The 24,295-nt window shown below is 42.8% G+C and overlaps 1 protein-coding gene across 1 annotated transcript in view; it reads right to left on the bottom strand.

The window, feature by feature from the left end:
• Nucleotides 1-24,295, bottom strand: part of CHST9 (carbohydrate sulfotransferase 9) — a 206,935-nt gene that overhangs the window by 8,381 nt on the left and 174,259 nt on the right. The window contains 1 exon segment of the mRNA XM_088019524.1: nt 19,742-19,779. Within this exon segment, the coding sequence (XP_087875650.1) occupies nt 19,742-19,779 (38 nt within the window).

Below are 24,295 nucleotides of genomic sequence, written 5' to 3'. Positions count from 1 at the left end.
ATATGCCTCCTCTGTACATTGACATTAATTGTTCTTTCTCTCTCCCTCTAAACTCACTGAGGGCCTACCACACATTAGGCACAGGGCTAGATGCCCGGGATGGTGGGCTGGATAAGAAATGTGATCCTTGCCCACATGGAGCTGATATTCTTATAGGGAAAAAGGCCCTAAGCAAATAATGACACAATTAATTAATCTATTACCACAGTGGCAAAGGCTCAGCAGCATGCTGATGGAGGCTGGGGGGAGTGGAAGTGGACAGCCGGGTATAAAGACAAGTCTTAACCTGGTTTGAGTGTTAAATCTTCTGTTGAGCATCTTTTATTTTATCCTGCTTAGTTGTTATAGTTGGTTGTTTAGGTGACTATCTCTCCTATTTATTTTAAGCTTATTAAAGGTCAGTGTGCAGTCTTATAAATCTGTGGAACCTCCACTATCACCTAGAGTAGTCTCTTGAATAAACCTATGCTTTGAATTTAATTGAGGTAAAGAGCAATATCATTCCTATACTTCCCTTCATTCAGGCAATTAACTCACATTGGCCTTATGCAGTTGACAAGTATTATACTTCTGTAAAACTTGATCTGCTATTGTGCTATTATGTAACTGAAGGACTTTGATCATTCATCCATCACACATATATTGAACTACTACTATATGCTATGTCTGGCATTGTATAAACAAGGATAAAATAGATAAATTTTACAGCCCCTTGAGGAGGTCAAAGTTTAATTGGGTTGATAAAAATAAGCAGTTTATGAGAAAAAATGTGGTAATTGCCATAATGAAAGGATACATAGGGTATTGGGGAACAGAGACAAGAGTTACTTAGTTTGAAGAAATTTTGGGGGGCAAATTTCACATAGAAGTGATGCCTGGGATGAATCAGGGAGGACACTGGGGAGCTGGTAGGTCAACAAGCCAGGGATGGGAAAGACTATATACAAGCTGACAATGAGAAGACACTTGGGGGACCAGATGCAGATAAGAGGGAGAGGCATTTGAGGTTGGGATTGACTCCTCATGCCCATATAAAGAGTCTAGACTTTACCATGTAGATGACAGGGATTTTCCACAAGGCAGGGACTTAGAATGAACATTCTAGCAGCAGTGGGGAGGTACAGCTGGGGGCAAGCAGATCTAGATGTAGAAGACAACCGTGACAGTCCATCAGGCATTCTTAGGACAGGAACCACGACAATGAGGTAAGAATGCAGAAAAAGGGAATTATTTGAAGTAAATTTAGGAAATTGGTCAGACAGTAAGAGTGGAAGAGTGGAGGCGGAAGAAGTGTAAAGAATGCCTCCCCATTTCCCAGAGAGGGAGTAGCATGTACCATGGGAGGCAATGGTGTGGGTGTGGGTATTCACTATCTTCAGTTTCAGATCTTTTGAGTTTGAGGTGCCCTTGAGAAATAGGGGTGTTGGTATTAGGGACTCCAGAGCTGGGTATACAGATTTGGACGTTGTTGGCTGGGGGAGGTGCTAGCTGAATTTATGGGCCCTGATGGCGTTCCTTGGAGCCACCATAATGATCACAACGTCTGCCAGGTTTGAGTGCCTGCCTCGTGCCAGACCCGTACCACTCCACCACCTATTGCTAAGGTCACCTTCCACTTCCATGTTACAGGTGAAGAAATGGAGCCTCAAAAACATAAAGTAACTCGTTTAAGGCACACAGCTTGAGGAAAAGGGACACTGCATGAGCCCAGTTTCTTTTCTGAGTTCAGAGTGTCCACAGTGCCTGTGTCTGTTGTGGGCGGACCTTTGCAGGCAATTAACAGTTACATTTGATGATGATAATATTGGTGATTAGATATGCCCCTTCCTATCATTGAGTTTTGACATTTGTCTAGTTTAATTATGTAATATTACTTCTATTTATTTATTTAAATATTTTATTTATTTATTTGACAGAGAGAGAGTGCAAGAGTGCGCACAAGCAGAGGGAGCAGCGGAAGGAAAGGGAGAAGCAGGCTCCCTGCTGAGCAGAGACCCTCCCCCAGCTTGGGGCTCGATCCCAGGACCCCGGGACCATGACCTGAGCCGAAGGCAGACACCACTTAACTGACTGGGCCACCCAGGCATTTTAGTGATGTATCTTTTGTGATTTATCTTCTATCTAGATTTGAGCGCAGTTAGATTTCTTCATACTCCCATGAAGCCCTAGTTATTTTTAGTGGTTAGTAAGAGCGATGATGGCAGTGGGTGGGATGCTTGAAAGCGGGTCCCTTCTGAGGATGCAGACCATTGTGTCTCTGTCTGGTCCCTCTGTGCCACAGCTGTTCCTCTCAAATCTTAGGCCAAGGGCTTCAGAAACTTATTGCTTAGTTTTGAAGTTATGAGAGAGGTGAAGACCGGCTACATTTCCACCAGGACCCTGGGACGACGGGGAAGGAGTGTGAGCATACAGTCCTAATACGCAATGCCATCAGCCCTGTCTCCTCCCATTCTCATACCCCACTCTTCATTTCCTGAGCACTTACTGGGTGCCAGGCCCTGGGCTGCATTTTGGAGGCAGAGCTGGCAAGTCATAGTTGGTCCCTGCTCTTATGGGGCAGCCTTGGGGGCAGGAGAAGGGAGGGAGATACAGAAGAGAAAACCAAGAATTACCACACTTAGGACAGGTGGCAAGACAGGAAGGAGGTATACTAGAAGAGCATAAAAAAGGAGCATTTAATCCCAGCTTGGAGGGCAGGGAGGGTTTCTTGGAGAAAGCGTGTGACGTGCAAAATCATCTCCGTTTCCTGTTTCTGTGACTTATTTCCTCTCTCTAGAATATTCTTCTTCATTTTGTTTGTCTAGTTAAAAGGCCAGGGGAATGGAGTAAGCTAATTTAACCACTGCACCAACCCCAAAATGAGATATGGATATGTTCATTTTACCGATGAAGGACTCGAAGCTCAGGGAGTTTACATAACCAGCCCAAGTTACCACAGCTGCTGCTTCCAACCTCGGTCTTACTCATTTGTGGCTTTTTTTCTTTTTCAGCTGCATCATACATCAAGCAATTTACTCCCTCTTTAATGCCCGTTTAATGAATTGATGTCAGTAAACCATAAAGCATATGTTTGTCACGTGACAGGATGATAGTTGAGAACTGGGATTTCTGAGTCATGTGGACCTGGTTTTGTGGCCCCTATTTCTTTCATTTTCTATCAGAGCAAACCTGGCTACCCTATTTTAGTTCTAAGCTTCAGTCTGCTTGTCTCTAAAACGGGGATAATAATACCATCTACCTTGCAGCGTAGTTGAATGATAGGAAATGTGTGTAGAGTGCTTAACACAAGTATGTTTTCTATAAATATTAGGTATTTTTATTTATTTATTCCTTAAATATTTACGAGCATCTCGATGTGACAGGCATTTTCTAGGTGAATATGAATGCTTTTCCTTTGCTTTTTAAATCTTTTTCTCCTCTTCTCACTTAAAACACAACAAAGTGAAGAGTCTATGGTACATGCTCAATGGGGATAAAGCTGAGTGGAAGAAAGAAGGCAGAAGACAATTGAGAGACGGAAATGGGAAAGAAAGAAAAATCTGTGGGAGTGGCGATAAAGACAATGAAAGAAAACAAAAGAAAAGAAAGCACACCTACAGTCCCAGGAAGAAATAATGAACACTTGAAGCTGGGGGGCAGGGGGGGGTGGGAAGAAAGAAACTAGTGACTTTTAGTTCTCTCTCAGCTGCCACCTTCAAATCATTTAAGCTGCTTGAACACAAAACAACAGTTTCAGTAGTGAGGCTATTCAAGCTGGTCCAACAAGCTCATTTCTATAAGTCACTTTGGATGCAAGGACTGAAATTCTAATTTCACTTGCCAGTTCTTTCAATTTTGGATTTAACTCCTCTCTCTCTTTTCTCCCCCTTAAAACCAAAGAAACGTAAAAGATGAGCACTGAGGATGTAGCGCAATGTCAACATCAAGGGGGAAGTTTCTACTGAGAATAGTGCTGTTCTTTTGTTTGGCGAGGCCAGCAGAACCTGAAAACAGACATAACCTCAATGTATGTACGTAGATAGGGCTTCTGTCCAAAGAGTCCATTGTGCTTTTATAGATTGATCATTTTATTTTTCTTCTAAGTTTTCTTGAGAAAAATGAGGCTATTGTTTTCAAATTTATGGATAAATAAAAATATTTGTGTAATACTTTGCCCAAGGTCACCCTGTGGAGTCAGTGGAGGAGTCAAGAACACAGTCCAGTTCTCCACCTCCATCCCAGGAAGAATGAGCAGAACACTTTGCTTTTTAAAGAAACTCAAAACTGTAATGACATGCTGCAGCAGGATAACATGAAATCCATTCCGAATATTTGCTCCTCACAATGTTCCCTCTGGGGTGTGCCTGCACATGTCCCGTGGGGAGGAGGGTGACAAATACAGTCAAAGATATTTGCAATAAAAGAAGGAGACAAGTGGATGTTGCACTGCAAGGATTTTGGTATTTCACCGGAATTGTAGATATCTAATCGATTTGGAATAGGGCCCTTTAATATCTCCAAGTTGGTGTTGAGTTTTCTAAAAATTAGGAATTGTCAACCAGTTGCCCATCTCCTTGCATTGAAGATGAACAACAACAAAGATGTGTATATCTCAGAGGGTTCTGGAAGAGACATGGGGGAGGCAACCTTGACTCTTACACTTCTAGAGAATGCAGTTGCTAGACAGTTCTTGCTCTTGTTTTCAGAGGTGTAATGGGGAAGGGGGAGCCTGCTGCCCTGGGTTGGAATATCTATGTGTAAAGTTTCCTCTCTTCCTCCCTCCATTCCTTCCTTCCTTCCTTCCTTCCTTCCTTCCTTCCTTCCTTCCTTCCTTCCTCCTCCTTCCCTCCCTTCTTTCTTTCTTTCTTCCTTTCTTTCTTTCTTTCTCTTTCTTTCTTTCTTTCTTTCTTTCTTTCTTTCTTTCTTTCTTTCTTTCTTTCTTTCTTTCTTTCCTTTCTTTCTTTCTTTCTTTCCTTTCTTTCTTTCTTTCTTTCTTTCTTTCTTTCTTTCTTTTCTTCTTTCTTTCTTTCTTTCTTCTTTCTTTCTTTTTCTTTCTTTCTTCTTTCTTTCTTTCTTTCTCTTTCTTTTTTCTTTCTTTCTCTTTCTTTCTTCCTCTTTCTTCTTCCTTTCTTTCTTTCTTTTTTTCTTTTCTTTTCTTTTCTTTTCTTTTCTTTTCTTTTCTTTTCTTTTCTTTTCTTTTCTTTTTTCTTTTCTTTCATTAGAGATAGGGATTAGCAAGGAAGGGATATGAATCCATGAGACGATACTGGAATTGGGGACCAACTCAGGGTGGACCAGAGGGCCAGGGAGGGCCAGAGCCCCAGGTCATCAGTGGAGGAGGGGGCTGGGCTGCTTCCATAGGATGGAGATGTAAGTGCAAGAGAGAAGAAGGCTGTTGTGAGGCCAGGAACATGGTGGCTGGACAGATCCACAAAGTATAAAGAACATTTAATTTTGAGTCAGATCGACCAGGCTCTCCACCTATTATTGGGTGATTTTAGGTCAGTGTCTTTATTTGTGTTTCCCTGGGAGCAGACCTGAGCCAAAGATTTGAGGCAAGTGGCTAATGTGGAGTTGATTCTAGCAAATAGTTGTAGGAGAAAAGGAAAGTAAGGTAGGGAAGAGACAGCAGAGAGGATAGGGTGAATTTTCAAGAAAGTTAGCACAGTAGGAACTGGATCTCAGTTCCACTGGGAAACTTTCAGAGCTCCAGAGTTATCCCACCAAATCCCATCAGCCATGGTTGGAGGCTCCTACAGGGAAGAGGTCTGGCAATTCTAGCTTGTTCTGCAGGAAGCCAGGGTGAACTCCTTCAGGCAGTGAGTCGCAGGTGTTGGTAGTCAGCTGGAAGTCTGGCCAAAATGCATGAAAATATTAAGAGATGAGAGGATATTACAAAGGCAGAGCCAGAGTTGTTACAGGAAGTCAATTAACATTCTGGGTCTGTTTTCCCATTTTTAAAGCGAGAATCCAATTATTTGTTCTTGGCCTTGTTGAAATGGAAGTGATGGCATATTGGATGGCATCCAGGATCCCAAACTCCTTGCTCTTTGGAAGTGTCACTTGCCCTTTGGAAATGTGCATGGTGTGAGTTTGTGTACATATGTATAAAATAAGGCCAAGGAAAGGAACCCCTATGGAATCTCGTCCCAGGGACCTGAACTAGACTACACAGATTTGTAAGAATTCTCTTGCCCAGAGCAGGCAGTCCTACGACCTAGAACCAACTTTGAGCAAAAAAGCCTCTTTGGACCCATTTACCCAAGGCCATCCTAAAATCTCAGCCCTCTGATTCTGACACTCTGGTGGCAGCAAAAAAAGGAGTCTTTTTGAGAATGTATTAGATAAATGCAGCTTCGAAGTGCCTAGTACAGTGTCTGACATACAGTAGGTTTCTCCAAAATATTAACACATCCTTTCTCTGTGCTTTTTTTCTCTGGTTTTCCCTTGACACCGGGCATCTCATGCAGAAGGCCTGCCTCCCCAGCTCCAGGCTGAAATGACCAGAGCAACAGGCTCCATTCCTGTATGAAGTGGTGGGGGTGGACACTAAGTAGGAGTGAGCACCAGCTTTCAGGGCAGCTGATCTGTAGGCCATCTGGCAGCCAGTGGGAAAGTTTGGAGCAATCGCTTCTGCTCAGGTGTGTGGACAGTGACTAGCTAAGTCCATTAATCCATCTCCCCTCTTGGTTGTAGACTGGAAAACATGGAGAGCTTTGGCTCTTTATTGGTAAAGAGAAAAAAAAATTACATCAGCCTTAAAGAGATGCAGAGTCCAAGAGAATAGCTGCGTCAAGGCAATGGTGGAGGTGAGGGCGTTGGCATGGGCGAGAACTCAGCCCCAAGTGGCGTATACTCGAGGGCCTATTGCATTCCCATTCATTGCCTACCAGTCCAAAGCCACCTGAGCTCTGGGAAAGACCACGCTGTGAGAGCCACAGTGACACTGGCAGGAACACATTCCATTTGTCTTATTTGGTTAAGCATCTGCCAGCCCCAGATCAGATTTGCCTGTGTCAGCACCTTTGAGCGACACACAGGCCTCCCTGGCTTACGTGCCTGCATATTTGACAACTCAGCTTTACCTAAGGCTGCCTCCCCGAAGCCTGGCCCAACCCTCTCAGTCCGGAGCAGGCCCCTCAGACTTAAGTGCTCCCGGGGCTTACCTGGGCCCTGTACTAGGAAGAGAGAATTGCCTTAGGCACCAGATCAGGCCGGGGCGATCCTGAGGCCCTGCTGACTGGGGTTTCTTTGGGGGGATTTCAGTGTGAGAAGGAATGCTAAGGGAGACAGTAAGACATAAACTCACAGCAAAGGAGGAGAGAGAGGCAAGGGGCAGTAGAGTGAGTTACGAGATGAGGGCATCAGAAGGAACAGATCTCTACCGAAACAAAGTGATGATCAAAATGCGTATTTGTAGGTCTCATCTCTTCATGCATTCAATTTTATCAATTTTATCTTAACGGTATTATTTTAATCTAAATTTTGAAGTTTTTTGCGGTTTCCAAAATGAGTCGTTTCTCCTGAAGGTCATTCTACTTGATTCAAGATGTCACGGAAATATCTACGAAGAAGCATCAGTGGCCCTGGCCATGGATTCTCCTTTGGGTCCCCCTTTCTTTGCAACACCAGGTATGAGCGGCATTGGTCCCGATCCCAGGACCTGGGAGTCTTCAGTGTCTGTACAACCTCATTCCCCAGAGCCGGTATAGAATGAGCTCCTAGTGGACATGGGAGGATCACAGAGAGGCACCTGCCATCTGTAGCCCAGCCTCGGTAAGTGCGAATGGGACCCTGGCCAAGGCGGGTGGTGGTGCTGGGGGTCGTCCAACCTTTCCATTGTTTTCTTTAGGCAGAGTCCAAGTTCTGGGAAGCAGCGTATGCCTGGGAAAATGCTTCTTCCACCACCCATTACATACTTGTCCAAAGCTACTTGAGCCCTGGGAACAACAATGCCAAATGGGAGGGGCGGGCTCGTGTTGATATCCAACCACAATTCACTTACATCCAGTCACTGATGGACAGGACTTTCTGGCTGACCTATTTATAGAGACACTGATATCATCAAGCCAGCAAGCATAATTCTCTGAAGGTCCTTCAGACATGGCGTCATCACCTCCCTTGCCTCACTAGAATTCTGTAATCTGCTCCTTGGAAGGAACAAACACATCTTGGTGTACCTTGCTCAGAAATAATATCACAGCTTATGGGTTCCATTTACTCCCCACACAAGGGAAAACTGTGCACAACCGGGGGAAAGGAAGTCTCAGGCTCCACACAGGGGGTTTTCTTAAGGTCTCCCATAACTGAAGACCATTGGTAACTAGCCTATAGCCAGTATGGTAACTGAAAGTGGATGGATTTGAGCATCATCCACCTGTGAACACCAAAGACAAGACTTGAACTTCTAGATCAGTTCTCAGACCAATGGGAAAAGCCTCTTGCCTCACCTGTGACTCATGATCCATCCATTGAGATTCCTAGGATCAGAGCATGCTCCCTCCTGAACGAGGAGGGGTTTACTGATACTAAATGGCAGGGAAGGGTCAGCTTGCCTGTCTTGACCCCTGCCAGGGCTCCAGTCCCCTTTAAAGTTAAAGGAAAGCTCCTAGACTGAAACCGTAGGGAGAGGATGAGTGGTGAGAGTGGGTGTTGGATGAATATACACATGTTGCTTAGCGTGCAATTGTCAATTGCTATTAAACCAGTACTTTTCTACCAAATCAACCTCACTCACTGGAATAAGATCTCTAACTGAACAACTTGGTGGTAGTCGACTCAGCCTCCCATCTATAAAATGGAGTGTGATGCCTACCTAATGGAGTTGTGAAAAATAAATGAAATACATACATAGTGCCTGATATGCAGTATATACTCATAAAATGTGGCTTTTAACTACGACTTTTATATTTCTGCCGAGAGTATCGCCTTTCTGCGGGAACCCCAGGGGCCTCGTGTTAATCTTTGTCTTAGACGGTTACTTCACTTCCCGTATTCAGACACCAAATTCTATTCATTTTTTCTCTAACGTGTTCACTCCCGCTGTCTATATAGCACTGGCACACATTTTTTCAGGCCCAGACTACTGTCACTGGCTGCCCGCAGAATGAATTAAGCAAGGCATTCGTTTGAGATGTATTTACTGAGCATGTAATATGTGTACTGTTTAACACTGGGGCAAACAACTCTGAGAAGGGTCCTGCTCTCATGCTACTTATGTTCTTGTGGGTGGAGGTAGATAATGGACAAATAAACAAATGAATAAACCAGAAAATTGTGAATGGTGGTAAGTGTGAAACAAACTGTAAAGCAGCCTGAGTGATAGAATGTGAGTAGCGGGGGCTGGGGGGAGGAATGGAGAGACTGCATGAAATAGACGGCAAGGGCAGATCTATTTGGGGAGAAGCTACCGGAGCAGAGATCTGAATGACAAACATTTCAGGCAGGGGCAGGGAGCGCAAAGGGTGCTCGCAGGTGGAAGGATGGAGGGTAGGGCCCGTGTGGCTTCGCATGAGCGGGAAGGGCACAGGGATACAAGATGAAACCAAAGAGGAGGGTGGGACCATATCTCGTAGGAAAATCAGATGGTGGAGATCATGGGAAGAACGCTGGGTCTCATCAGAATTGTAATATTAGCCACTGGAGGTTTCACACTGGGCAATAACATGATGTGACTGACGTTTTATAAAGCTCACTCCCCCGGCCCAGCGGAGAATGGACTGGGGGGCCTGGTAGGACGGGGAAGCAGAGTAGCCTGGAGAGAGACTGGTGGCTGGCACCACTGGAGACAGAGCAAAAAGGAAAATACAGGATATGGTTTTAAGAAAATTCCACACTAATTTTCCTGAGGTCATTTCTCAATTCCCAAAACTTTGCTGCCAGCACGTTGTATTTCCCGCTGAATCAAATCTAAATCAGTTCGGTTTCAAGTTCTCCATGATCCTTCTTCCCTGGCCACTTTTCATTGATTGTTGACTTCTCCGAACTCCCACAGTATCTATACCAGGCGGTTAAGAGCAAGTAAGCAATAACACAGTCTGTCACCCTGTGCAGCACTGAAGGCGTGTTAGTCTTCTCTTCCAAGACAGACAATCCCTTTAGGAGAGGGTCGGTGCTGTCACTTTCCTCCACATCTCGTCACACTGAGCTCAGCTCCAAGCATAGGGCACGTACTGAAATTGCTTATTGACTGATTAAAAACATACATGAGTAGCATTCATCTCCTCCGTATTTCTTTCCTAGGAGGGAGGGTGGTTATCTGTCAATATTCATTGCACCATTGAACCAATATGCAATGCATTAGTCATCTCTGAGATAACCAGATGAGGCTTCCTTGTAATCTTTCTATTTTGCTGAGATAATTTCACTTGCTTTGGAGTTTATGAGGCCATAAGTGGCTCCCATCTGTTGATGAACATATTTCTAAGAGTCATTTAGTATCAAGTATGGAATACTTGAGGGGAAGTTAAATTGTAACTTTTATATTAAGTGTCATCTTAGTAACAGAACCAAAATTGGAAGCATGTGTTCAATTTTGGTCTTTCATTTTCAAAGCTTTAGGTCAGGCAAAGAATTAATTTCATTTGTTTACAAAGTAGATTATGCCTAATAAAATCTATTTTGTTTATGGTCACATTTTAGTGAATCCATTGCCTTAGAAAATGAGAGAAATCTGATTGGCTAATCATTCAACAAAGTAAATTACATTATCCCACATCCACATCCACATCCAACATTGGCCTAATTTAATTATTCAGTAATAGCATGATGAAAATACTCCCCTTTAATACATTTTGAGCAAGGCTCATATGCATGATGAAACAGTGAAGAATCATGTTTATTCCTTCCTTGTTTGATGACTGACCACGGAATATAACATAACTGTGTTATGTTATCCACATAAATGTGGATAATAACTTTTTTCCACAGTAAGGATAATAAACACAAAGTAGCTTTTACTAGGATCCTTACTGGTACTCTGAATTTTCACTAGTTGTCTGTATATTTTACAAGAACAGAAATTGGTTCTCTGGTAAGTGCTACTTTACAAAATAAAGTTGAAATGAAATTGGTTTCAATTTACGCATAATAAAAGAAATTAAGTGGGATCACTTTCTCTCTCTACTGAGAGGTAGAAAAAACTCTCCAGGACACTTTCTTTCACTCCTGAGATTCTGACAAAGACCAAGGAACATTTCCTCAACAAAATGCAGTTATGCACAAAAGTTCACACAAAAATAAAAAAGAAATCTCTTGATGGATACCAGGGGATCTGCCCTGAGGGGTCTAAACTATATATAACGTGGATTCTGCAGAGTTGGTCTAGTATTAATGACCACTTCTTGTCATTTTTTTCTTTTTGGGGCTTTTAGAAATATGTATTGTGGTCAAATGTTGGAAATAGTGAAATTCTAACTGATAAAGTTTAAACAGTGTCTAAAAGTTTTAAAATACAAAGGAAATAGCTTTTTAGAATCATTATATGGAGTACATCTGAATTAAGCAATGATAGGTATACACTACAAAAATATTTCTGATCCCTTGATCACTACTTTTTTTTTTTTTAAAGATTTTATTTATTTATTTGACAGAGAGAGACACAGCGAGAGAGGGAACACAAGCAGGGGGAGTGGGAGAGGGAGAAGCAGACTTCCCGCTGAGCAGGGAGCCCAGTGCGGGGCTCAATCCCAGGATCCTAGGATCATGACCTGAGCCGAAAGTAGACGCTTAACGACTGAGCCGCCCAGGCGCCCAGATCACTACTTCTTAAAACACAAATTTTTATGTCAACCAGCCACTTTTACTCAAAATTATGACTCCTCAAGCACCTATTTCCCACAACTCCAGAAGATATCAAGTTTTCACTTGATGTCTTACTCAGTTGCTTATCACGAGGAGAAAGAGTAATATGGGTAAAATCGTTTAAAGGTAGACAAAAACCAAACCAAACCCAACCCTGTGGTTTCAAGTATATACTAAAATATGATGACACATTGGCTCTGTGGCCCATTTTGATCAAAGCTTTAATCCTAGAAATGAAAAAGAGATGTTCCGCTCGGAGGTGGTGTTTGAGTTGGGGAATGTTGCTCATTGTGCTCCTGGCGCCTAGAACTTGGCTGCTGATACTCCTTGCTCTGTGTGGAGAGAATAATCCCGAATGAGGGCGCTAACCATTTGGCTCATAAAATCTGCTAAGCTGAAAAATTCCCATTACCCAAGTTATTCATCTTTAGCTCCAAGTGCTAGCAAGGAGGGAGGGATGTGATGAGAAAAACTCAAAAGAGGGGAAGAAAAAGAAGGAAAACAGATTGATGAGAAAATCACTCATGGACTATATTTCACTGGCTTATCAGATGGTAACATCTTAGGGTGGTGTGATTCGTTTACACGAGATGGCAAAGTAGCTGTTTTTGTTATTTTTAAGAGATGCTACATTTTTGGCACAGATCTTCAATATCCCAGGTTTTCTCACATGAATGTATATATACAATGACACAGTTATAACTAAGAATGGAGAACTTATGAAAGAGTTTTTAGAAGTAAGGTACTTTTCTGAAAATACAGGAATAAGAGAACATTTTATAGTTGGTCTACTTCCATTTTGTTTTATGTTCATGGTGTTTCTGTTTGGGATCTGCTGAGGAAAATTGCCAGTGGGCAGCAGATTATCCCAATGTATACTCCCCCCCCCCCTCAGTTTGTAATCTCTTTTCAGGTAACAAAATAGTTTTTCTCTTAGACCAGATTCACTTGGTTTTTCACTTACTTAACTTAAAAGGTAATTTAATGCTTCACAGGAACCCCAGAGTGAGTATATGCTCATCTTGATGCTTTGGGGGCAAAGAACTTACCATCACAAATATCTGTATTCTAGGTTCTCATAATCAGTTGCTTCAGCATTCGTGTCAAAATTAGGGTGCTGGATTAGGGTGGTCATGGTGGGACCATTTAGTTAATAGGAAAACTTCCAGAACAAGTAGCAATATAGACCAATAACAAAGAGAAAGGAATTCAGAATGATAAATACCTGGATTCTGATTCTAACTCTGCCACTCACCAGCCATGTGCCTTTAAATAAAGGTATTTAAAGCAGCATAGAATAGTGGCTGGTACTTACGGTAGAGTTCTATTACTTCAATCCTGGTGTGCGATCTTGGGCAAGCTACTTAATGAACCATGAATCCTTTGATTTGTACCTACCTTGCAAGATTGCTGCTGTGAGGTTTAAATGAGTTAATTTAATGTAAAATTGAGCCTAGTGCCTACACACCGAAAGCCCATTAAACACCTAATAATAGCTTTAACTGTTATTATTAATAATTTAGTGCAAAGCATTGCAAAACCTGAAAAATTATGAAATCTTTCAAGCTTGAGTTTCCACCTGTAGAAAAAGGAGATTAAAATATGTGTCCTCATAGCATTGTGACAAATGAACGAGATGGAACTTTGAGTGGCTGGCACAATCACTGGTTGCAATTATTCAGAAGCATTTTGAGTGCTTGAGTGAGAGCTATCTGCATATTTGATTGCTAGTAGATCATGCAGTGTTGCTAATAAACAATTCTCTTAATCTCAGTCATTATTTGCTTCTAGTGTTCATGCTTTTAAAGTACGCGAGGGCCATTTTCTCATCCTCCCTCTGTCTCAGTGGTATATTTCCACAGACCACCCTCTGTTGTCTGTTTCCTGAGCCACCCTTACACAGTATTTTAGTTTCCTTGGCTTCCAATTAAAGAGGTGAGCCCCAGCCTTTTGACATTTACACCTAACTATTTTCTAGATAGGAAGCCGTCTGACCTTTAATAAAGATCATCTTTTATAAATCCTTCTTTGTTAATCACTATGCATGCTACTACCACTCTGGGATCCTTTCAGTCTTGCTTTCAAGCATTCTTAAAAAAGGCTCCTTCTTAAAAAAGGCCCTATCCAATTTAGGATAGTTTTTCTAAAGCACAACTTCCAGTTCTGGAAGGTAATCTTAAAAGAGAATTAGGGGGATAGGATCTTTCCGAGTTCCATTAGTGCTAAACTTGCAGTGAGAAACTCTCTCTGGGTCAAAGTTGTCTCCTTGAGTGCATGGCCACTTTGATAAGAATAGTGAGAGGCAATATAATCCCACCTTAAATTTAGAGATTGTAAAGTTCATGCTACACTGAAAAGGTAGCAGTGAATGGCACTGCCATCCTTACGTTCGAGAAAAAAAATCAGATGCTCATGTCTTGACCCAAGCAAACCATTTAACATTCTATCGGCTGTGATGGAATGTGGACACAAGATAAAATAGAGGTGTGGGTCTCCCTGCCCTTCAATTCTTTCACCCTTCTGACAGTGTGACCATTATGCACAGAGACCATGTGCACTCTTAGCTTATTCTTTCTGTTTCTGGCTGAGATTCCTTGCTGGGGATGACAAAGGACAACGCTTGGTTCCTGCCATGTGAGAATGAATGACACAATAGTTTAGAGCAGTACCGTGCTTAGATAGTGGGCTGCCCACATTTAGCAGTCCCTGTGGCTACCAGGATAATAATTTGGTGACTTGAAAAATTTACATTTGATCAGCAATTGGCCAGGTGTTTATGATATGCAAGGTCTAACGTTGGACCCTGAAATGAACCAAACGTGACTTTGTCTCTTTAGGATGAGACTGTCCAGTTACAAAATCATATAGGGACAAATAATTGGAATGTAGCAAAAGGGCTGAAAAATAACATGGGAGCATAGGAGAGGGAGAAATTTTTCTTAGCTACATGATGAAGGAAAGTTTCGTGGAAGAGGCGGTATTTAAGTTAGGCCTTGGAATATGAGTAAATTTTGCATGTGCAGGAAAAGGGGTTAGTATGTTGGTTTTATATAACACAGTACTTTTACATAAAGTAGCAGAATGGGAAATAAGTCTAGGGAGGTGGGGAGCATGCTGTCCAAAGGATTGTGAGGTCACAGGGCCTTGGATTTCATACTCAAAGGTTAGGGTTTTATCCTATAGATGATATATGAGTGGGTTCAACCTGGGCTTTTTATGAGAATCACCTATTAAGTTTTAAAGCTGCAGGTGTCTGAGCAGAATCATTCCCAACATTTTTGGGCCCAGAGCAAGAGTATGAATGGAGGCCCACATACTGTGTGTCTAAATATTTAGAAGTTTCAAAGTAAGCAATACCCCCAGTACGGGGCCCTCATTTCCACCCAGGGTCTGCAGCAAGTTGGGAGGGACTGCTCTGGGCCTGGAGGCTATAGGAGACCCATTCTCCCTGGGAGCCACCCTGCCACTAAGGACCTGAGTGGTTCGTGAACCTTCAGGAGGAAGACAGGGCAGAAGCCATAGGCAGGCCAGAGATGAAGGAGGTGGATGACTCAAGCTCTTCAGGTTCCCTGGGCGGGGGTGGGGAGTGCGTTCATTTGCCTCATACCTCACTTTTCTGACCTTGGGATTGGCAGGCAGTTCTAAGTACCGCCTGAAAGTGTACCCCCCTCCCCCCACTCCACCTATCTCCAAAGCAGAGGGAAGGGCAGAAGTACACTTACCTGAGGGACGCTGTCTGCCTTCACATCCTCCCACTTCAGAGGATGAGGGGTGGCTCTCCTGAAGCTACAACAGTCCCTCCGTCCTTGGTTTCAAAGGGCACAGGCTGATTTCTTCTCTCTCAGTCCAACCCCACCCCACTGGACGAGAGGGCCCAACTCAGCTGCTCTGTCTTGCCATGCTATTTTATGTGCGCTCCACTGAGTATCAAACTTTAAAACACCAAGCTCAAAAGAAAAAAAGTAGTCTTTGCATTTCTGCGTTTGTGATGTCTGGGGTCTTCTAAAGCATATGACCCCTTTTGGCCTGGTCAAAGGGTTGTGCTAGGTCTGAATCCAACTCCCGATCCAGCATTTCTTGGGGTGGGTTAGGACTGCCATCTCAGGGTTTGTGCTAACAAAGCTCCGTGTGTGAGTATAATGCACAGGCAGGGGTCGTCATCACTGCTAAACGTGGGGGAGGTGTGTCTGTTTGATTTTTGTTTTGCAGCAGAGGAGAGATACAGAGGGTTGGTATTTTAGAAAGCAAAGAGGAGCAGCATGGAAGACGAATGGAAAGGTGGTGGATGGAAAAGCAGGAGAGCCACAGGGAGCAAGCAAGATGAGGGTCTGGAGGAAGCAGGGGTGGCGGGCTGGGTGTAGGGGGAGCTGGATGGAGGGGCGTCGGGAGGTCACACCAGAAGTGCTCAGTGGTCGGAGGGAGAGATGGGATCAAGGATCACTTACAGGTCCCCAGCTTTTTATGGTTGAACTGTGTCCCCCAGACAGCTATGCGCAGGTCCTAACTCCTGATACCTATCAGTGTGACCTTATTTGGAAAGGGTATGTGCAGATGTCATTAAGTTAAGATGAGATCATTAGGATGGGCCCTAACCCCTTATGGCTGGTGTCCTTATAAGAAGACATGAGATGGGGCACCTGGGTGGCTCAGTTGGTTAAGCGTCAACTCTTAGTTTTGGCTCAGGACATGATCTCGGGGTCATGAGATCGACCCCCAAGTCTGGCTCTGTGCTCAGCAGGGAATCTGCTTTGAAGATTCTCTCCCTCTGCTCCTGCCCCCACTCACTCTCTCTTTTTCTCTTTCTCTCTCAGATAAATAAAATAAATCTTAAAAAAAAATAAAGAAGAGGAGAAGAGACACACAGGGAGTATGCGACGTGCGGACAGAGTCAGAGACTGAAGCTGGAAGTCAAGGAACACCAAAGATGGCCGGCCGCCCCCAGCAGCCAAGATGAGGCAAGGACGGGCAGGTCTGACAGGTTTGGGGGGGGCAGCACCCCGTCAACCACTGGATTTTGGACTTCTAGCATCCAGAATTGAGACAACACATTTCTGTTGTTTGAAAGCACCCAGTTGGTGGGAGTTTGTTACTACGAACTCACGCTTTCCATGGCACCCCACAGGGCTGGCTCTCTCTCAACCAGGCTGTCAGTGAAGGCAAGCCTTCATCCCAGCCAGCGCCTGGGTGGGGATGTTCTCCCCAACGTGCATATCCTCTCCACAAGAAATGGAGCCCCCCTTTGTCATCCCCCCGTGTAAAAACAAAGTATTAATTCACAACGGGTTTCAATCATCTACCATACAAAAAGGCATACACAGAAGGTATTAATTTACTACAGGTTTCCCTTGTCTACTCTGTGAGAAGGCAGTTTCCAAGTTGAAGTGAAAAGGTTTTACGTACCATATTCCCATTCTGTATGGACCGTATTCTAGCTGGGGTTTCAAAGGTATTTTTGGTAGCGTTTTAAGGTATCGTCTTTAATCCCCCCTAGTAAAAATTATTCAGAAAACCTACTGGAGACTTCATCTCTAGAAAGAACATTTTTCAGAGGGAAATGGTTGCAGCACTGAACTGCCAAAGAGACAGCTGAAAAAATGGGTCATGCTTTCATCCCATTCTGGGACATAAGCGGCCAAGCGGTTCACTGCTCGTTTTTGTCCTCTTCTCGTAAACAAGCTGCGTTAACAAGTTACTTTAAAAAAGCATACTAATTTCCCCAGTGAATTACACAGGAAAGAATCCAGCATTCCCTCCAGAGAACTCAAATAGTTGTTTGTTCTCAGAGCTCAGGTGTGGTAAAATCGCTGTCGGCTAAAAATGCATGCTGGCTATTGGCCAGGAGGCTGGAGCTTTCCATCCACTCCAGCCCTGATTTCTCACGTTGGTGTGCAATTCGTAGTTTGCTTAATGGGGGAAAAAAAAAAAAGGACTCGACTTTCAATTTCAATTTAATTACACAATCTATAGTGCCCACTGGGAAGGATTTAGGGGCAAAGATTAATGCTCAACAATGCTCCGTTTTACATTATTTTCTGATAAAGAACACTGTATTGATTATCCAAAGTGAGTTTTCAAATTTGCTTTTTAAAAGCCAAATTTTGGGGGGTGGCAGAGTGATTTAGAGAAGGGGTATGACTTCATTTCTTGGTTCTTTGCCAAAATCGATAAATTAGAGGTGTAAGGTGCCTCTTTGGATTATATTGTCAGTGTGTTCTTGAGAGTGGAGAGCTCTTCTCTACTTGGGAGAAGAAAGAATAGAAATTCTATTGCAAAATTAGAAATACCAGCTGCAGACACTGATGGAACAACACAACTGTCTGTTCTGAGAATGACTGAATAACAAATATTAAGACCCTTCCTTCTATAACAAATACACTTAAGACCCTTCCTTATTATGTTAAAGTCCAAAGAATTTCACTCTCTCATTGGGACTGGAAACCATTATGATTTCATTTGGCAACAAATCAATGTGTCAGATTACAAGTAAATATTTGGTGTTCTATTTTGGGGTCCACATATTCTGTTAGTTTAGCCAAGTGTAAAAAGAAGGAAAATATAGGAAATGAAAATCTGCCCATAAGAGGTAGCCTTAATATAGGTCTTGGTCAGTTGCTTTAACTTGTTAACCTAAGAAAGAAAACAGGTCTCTTTATAAGAAAAAGTATTCCCTATGTGACTTAAACAAATAAAATGGTAGCAATAAACTTTACGGGTTAACTGTTGCTCAGCCTTACCAAACCACCTGAGCACATACAAATAACTGAAAATACAGCGATCAAGAAATGAAGTTCAAAAAGCAAATAAACTATTTGAAACAGCTAACTGATTTTGCCATTGTGCAATGGCAGCAGTTTCAAGTATTAAGATAGCTGCCAACATGTCCAATTATATGCAAAAGCAAAATGGTACCTGATCAGCCTTAAATTTTGCCTATTGAACTTGCATTACTTTCATTAGCCTAATTAGTTAACTATTTTTAGAGCTTGATGAGTTACAGGGCATCTGGCCCAGATTAGGTAAAGCTAGAACTTAATTGGGGTAGAATGACAATGAGGACTAGAATTGGAACTTATTTGGGAGGCATTAGAAGACTTTGGAAAAGGTACCCTTGACTGGTTTAAAAGTAGACTTACCACTCTTCGCGTTGGCAAGGGTGAGTTATAATTTATGCCAGAGGAGAACAATAATTAAAAAAAAAAAGGACATGGAGATTTGTGCTTGTGAGTGGAGCCTGAGCTCTCTGAGTTTGGTGGCACGGGCAGCCTTTGGGGAAGGACAGCCCGAATCACCTACGGAAAGAGGAGGTGGGGCAGGGCAAGACAGGGTTTGGTGAAGGCCTCCCTTGGTTTCATGGGTGGCTGTCGTCTACTCCCTTCAACAGCGACGCAGAGTGACTCCCATCTACCAGCAAATAAAAATAAGTCTGTAACAAGACTGGGTAAGAAAACAGTGAAGTAGACAGGAAGACGCTGGCTAACCGTGCTGCATAGAAATCAAAGACCACAATGGAAAGCCAACTTGTATGTTTCTCCTGCAAGGGGTTCTGTTCTGAACTGTTTGGGAGGGAGTGACTTTCCACTGGGCAAATTAAAACCTGGGAAGATCACACAGGAGAGTCACCTTAGTTGAGGGAAAAATAGATACACATATCTATTTGCAGCCATGATAGTATCAATGCAGAGGTCATGATATGTTCAGAGGAAGGCGTGCAAATCAGAACTGACAGTGTCTTACTTCTCCACTGTTTCCTTCTGTGGGTGTGTGGAGGGAAGGAAGGAGATGGGGAGACAAGGAAAGTACATGATCATCCATGTCTGACCAGTGTACTTGTTCTCAGGACCAACAGCATGTATATTGCTCATACTTAATAATTAGCAAAACCTTTTTTTCTATATTTACAAATGCTTGACTATTAACATCTAACGTATAACTCTACAATTTATGAGAAGGGAAGAAATACCTGGTCCGTGATACGTTCCTGGATTTTTCCTCTAGTCACTGAAAGAGAAAGCAAAAATAAATGTGACATTAAAGGGTGACAATGAATAAAATGCAGTACTGATCCTGCTCTGTTCTCACTCAAAATTCCAAAGCAGTCATGGGCTCTTTAAGCAAACACTTGTATCACGATATAGACCTTTGCAATCACTCCAATAATTGGGAGGGGGGAAAAAAAGCCAAATCCTAAATAAACCACATGAGGCAAAGACGTTAGAGAATAGAGTGGACACTCGGTAAGGGTGTTACCCCCAAAATGCATGAAACTTTGGCAGAGGAGTGGAGAGAAGGAAAGGACAGAAGAAAAACTTGAACAATAGCCAAAGTTTTCCAAACGATGACAAGCTGTTCAAGGACAAGACCAACACAGAGCTCATGGAACCTTGAGGACTAGACGAGGAGTTCTAATGTGGCAGGTGGCAAAGTGCTACTTTTAAAACCTTTTCTCTTACCCATGCAGATAATAAAGACATCATTATACTTTGTTGTTATGGTGCTGCAGAGATTAAAGTGAAAACCAACAGTTTTCTGCAAGGTATCTTGGTCAGGACAAAAAAGAAAAAATCAGAGTAACATATGAAAGGTAACAGGGATATATAACGAATAAAGTCACTAAAAGAGTAAAGCTTCGTGGTGAAAACAGCCTGAAAGTGATCAGTATTGTTTATGTCTTAAGTAAAAGGAAAAAAAAATCCCTAGTAATAATAAATGATCAACAAATCAACAAACCAAGGAAGAGGGGAAAGAAGAAATTTTGTGGCACTACAGAGAATATGTGCTTGTGAACATCTTGGTATGATACATACTTGATTAAACATGTCCTTTTAAAATTTCAAATAAGATAACTGTGCAGTCACTTGCATTTTTAGGAAATAATACAGACTGGTGCTGGGTACCCTTTACCCAGTTTCCCCCGATGGTAACATCTGGAAAATCAAAAGCACAAAATCACAACCAGGATGCTGACATTGACTTGGTCAGAATACAGAGCATTTCCATCACCGCGGGGATTCTTCCTGTTGTGCTTTTAGAGCCACCCATCCCCTCTTTCCTCTTAGCCTTGGGCAACCACTACTCTGTTCTCCATTTCTATCATTTTGCCATTTCAAGAATGTTACATAAATGGAATCCTCCATTTCATAACCTTTGAGGTCAGTTTTTCTCACTCAGCTGAGTTCTCCAGAGATTCGTCCACGTTGGCTTGTGTATTCCTGGGAGTTCCTCCCTTTTCATTGCTGAGTAGTATTCCATGGTATGGACGTGCCAACGTGTGTTTAACTGTTTGCCCACAGAAGGTCATCTGGGTAGTTTCTAGCTATTATGAATAAAGCATCTACCAACATTTGTGTACAGGCTTTTTTGTGAGTGCAAGTCTTTATTTCTCTGGGATAAATGCCCAGGAGTGCAACTGTTGGGTTGTATGATAGTTGCAGGTTTAGTTGTTTAACAAACCGCCAAACTTTTTTTTTAAGACATGTAATGAATAATTGATATTTACCAATCAATTAATCAACCAAAAATAAGTATATTTCAACATTTTACTAAGTGTTCAGTACCAGGCAAGGTGTTATATGAGATACAGTAGAAGTGTAAGGAGCATAGAAAATGGAATGACAGCGTTAAGAGTGGATTATCATGCCACTGTTACAAAATGCCAGGGGCCAATCTTGGAGTCTTCAGATAATAAGAAATAATTTTCTTCCTTTTTAAAATGGCATTGCCCAATGAGATTCTCTTGATATGTTTTAATAGTTAGATCTCTTTTGTTGGATTATATGCAGGATTTTAAAGAAGAGGCAACATGATTTGTGGAAAAAGCTTGGCTTTTTGAATTAGATCATCAGTCTTGCCTAGAAGAGGGAGAACATCCAGCAGAAGGAAGGTCATGTTTAAAGCCATGCGACAAAGGGGGAGCATAGTGGGTCCAAGGCATGGAAAGGAAGCCATGATGGCCAGAGTGGAGAAATAAGGGTGTGTGGTATAATGTGAGGTGGGGCAGCAAGTAACATAGACCACTTCTGGGAAATTTATGATTGTTACAAGAGCAGTGGGAAGTCAGTTATTAAGGAAATTTAGGCCAGGGTGTGGGTTGGGACATTGGAATGGTGTGGTTAAATGTGCATTTTTAAAAGACCACTCAACGCTTGTTGCTAACTGCAGAATAGGCTGGAGGGGAGCCTGGGGTGGCAGCCGCAGTACAAAGCCTTCCTTCTGTTTCCTTAGGAACCAAGGGAACTCTGAAGGAATTCCAGGGAAAAGTGAGAGCCCAAACAATCAAACCATCATCATCTAATAATGCAGCAGCCCGCTAGACTCTAACAAACGGAGCAGACAACAACCTGGTATCTAATCACAGCCCTGCCATTTGCTAGATGTTTGATTTGGGGCCAGTTAACTAAGGCCCTGCCTGTTGGGTCATCTACAACAAAGAGTTCACAATATCTCCTCCTGTCCAGATTTGGGGGGATTAGAATGAAGTAAGTATGCATTTTGCAGGCAAAGGATAAGCGAAGGGCATTCCAGGGAGTTGTGGCCGGAAGGATAGTCTCAGAGGCAAGAAGAGGGTGTATTTGGATGAATCTTGAGATGTTCTAGTGGTTTATAGAGTGAGAGCATATACCAGAGCAGGTGGGAAGTAGGGGCTATGGGAAAAGGGTAAGAGCTTTGGGGCATTGCTGGCTTGAGGTGAAGTTGAGAAAGGTTTTTCCAGCTGTGGGAAGCCAGTGGTGGTTTTTCAGCAGGGGAGGTGAGGTGACCAAAGCTGTGCTTGAGAAAGAGGACTTTGGTGATGGTGTGGAGGAGGGGGTGACGGTGAGCGGAAGACACGTGGCAGAGAGAGCAAAAAGCATGTCCAGTCCTCAGGCAGCAGGGATGAGGGTTTCAGCCCAGGAGGGAGAACAGAGATGGAGGGATGTGTGGAGCTGGTGGTCTTTCTGAGGTAAGTTCTGGAGACTGAGTGGATGTGGCAAGTACAGGAGCAGGGAGCGAGGGCAAGCCCTAGGTTTTCATCAAGGGGAGCGGTGTGGATACTGGTGTTACTGGTGGGGAAAAGGAACAGAATTTAAAGAGAGAGAGAGAGTAACTGGTGTTACTGTGGATACTGGTGGGGAAAAGGAACAGAATTTAAAGAGAAGTTATTAAGGGAGCCCTATGGGCTTGTCCCCATAATTAAAACGAAGATATCTATAGGTTATGAAAACTGACATGGCAATTATGGTAAACAGAATAGAATACAATAATGCCCCTCTGCCCCCCAATGTCCATATTCTAATCTCTGGACCTTGTGCATATGGTACCTTACATGGCAAAGGGACTTTACAGATGCGATTAAGTTAAAGGTCTTGAGATGGGAAGATTATCCGGGATTATCGGGATGCGAACGTCATCACTCGGGTCCTTGTAAGAGAGAAGTAGGAGAATCAAAGACAGATGAAAGGGGTTGTGACAATGGAAGCAGGGGTCAGAGGGATGCTGTAGCCTGAGGAGGTCTGAACCCGGAAGGTGGGCAGCCTCTAGACTTGGAAGAGAGAATGAAGCAGACTCTCCCCTCGAGACTCCTGAAGGTATGCAGTCTTGCTGTACCTTTCTTCTAGTCTACTGAAACCCATTTTGAATGTCTGACCTCCAGAACTGTAAGAGTAACACACTTGGGAGAGCCCTGGCTCCAGCTACAGGTAGGAACCCAAGACACAAATATCTTGGGATGACAAGACAGTCTGGATACAGGTTTCTTTGGCAAAGGGTCTGAGTGAGTCCAGGATTTGGGTCATCTGTCCAAATGAGAAAGAGGCAGGTGACCCTTGGTGGTAGAAGTGGCAGGAAACACTTCCATATTTTGGACGGACTTAATTACCAGGTTGGGTGCCGCTCAGACAACAAGGTAGGTGCCGTGCTAGGGGAACAAGGGGTAAGGCAAGGGCTGATTCAGAAGATAACAGGGCAGGTTTCTAGTTGCTGAGGTCAGTCGCTTGAGGATCACAGGGACTCAGAAGCCAGACAGACCATTTTTGTGAGTTACAGTTATTTGAACATAAGAAAAATCATCTCCTCCCTTGAGCTATTAAAACTGTAATGAGTTAAAATATATAATTATATAATTATTTTGTGGCCTTAGTAGTTATGATTGCCGCTAATGATAATTTTTTTTTCTCCTGCTTATGGATGGTCTTGGGCTGGTGCAGATGTACATGTTCCCTGGCCGATGCAAGATAAAAGTAGGGAATCCCACTTAAGGAAAACCTAAGTCATTCCCAAATTTATTCAAATCGTATTTGAAAAAGAGGAATGGAATTTAGGGGATAAATTGTAACTGCATAAGCCTTTGCTAATAAAAGATTAAGAAGTATGTGGTTTAGCATCTTTTAATTATTTTTTCTAGCATCTTGAATATACAATGTTTGAAATCTCTGGCTGGATCAACATTATTTTGCTCAGAGGTTTGTGGACTTTGCATACTGATTCTTTCCTGTTTCCAAGTACATTTGCTTTTAGGCTATTTTTATTCACTTTAAAGGAA

The sequence above is a fragment of the Eumetopias jubatus genome, unplaced genomic scaffold, assembly GCF_037043125.1.
Source record: "Eumetopias jubatus isolate StellerSeaLion01/CBP00866 unplaced genomic scaffold, mEumJub1_p1.0 scaffold_16, whole genome shotgun sequence".
NCBI lineage: Eukaryota > Metazoa > Chordata > Mammalia > Carnivora > Otariidae > Eumetopias > Eumetopias jubatus.
This window is presented reverse-complemented; position numbering and strand designations above follow the sequence as displayed.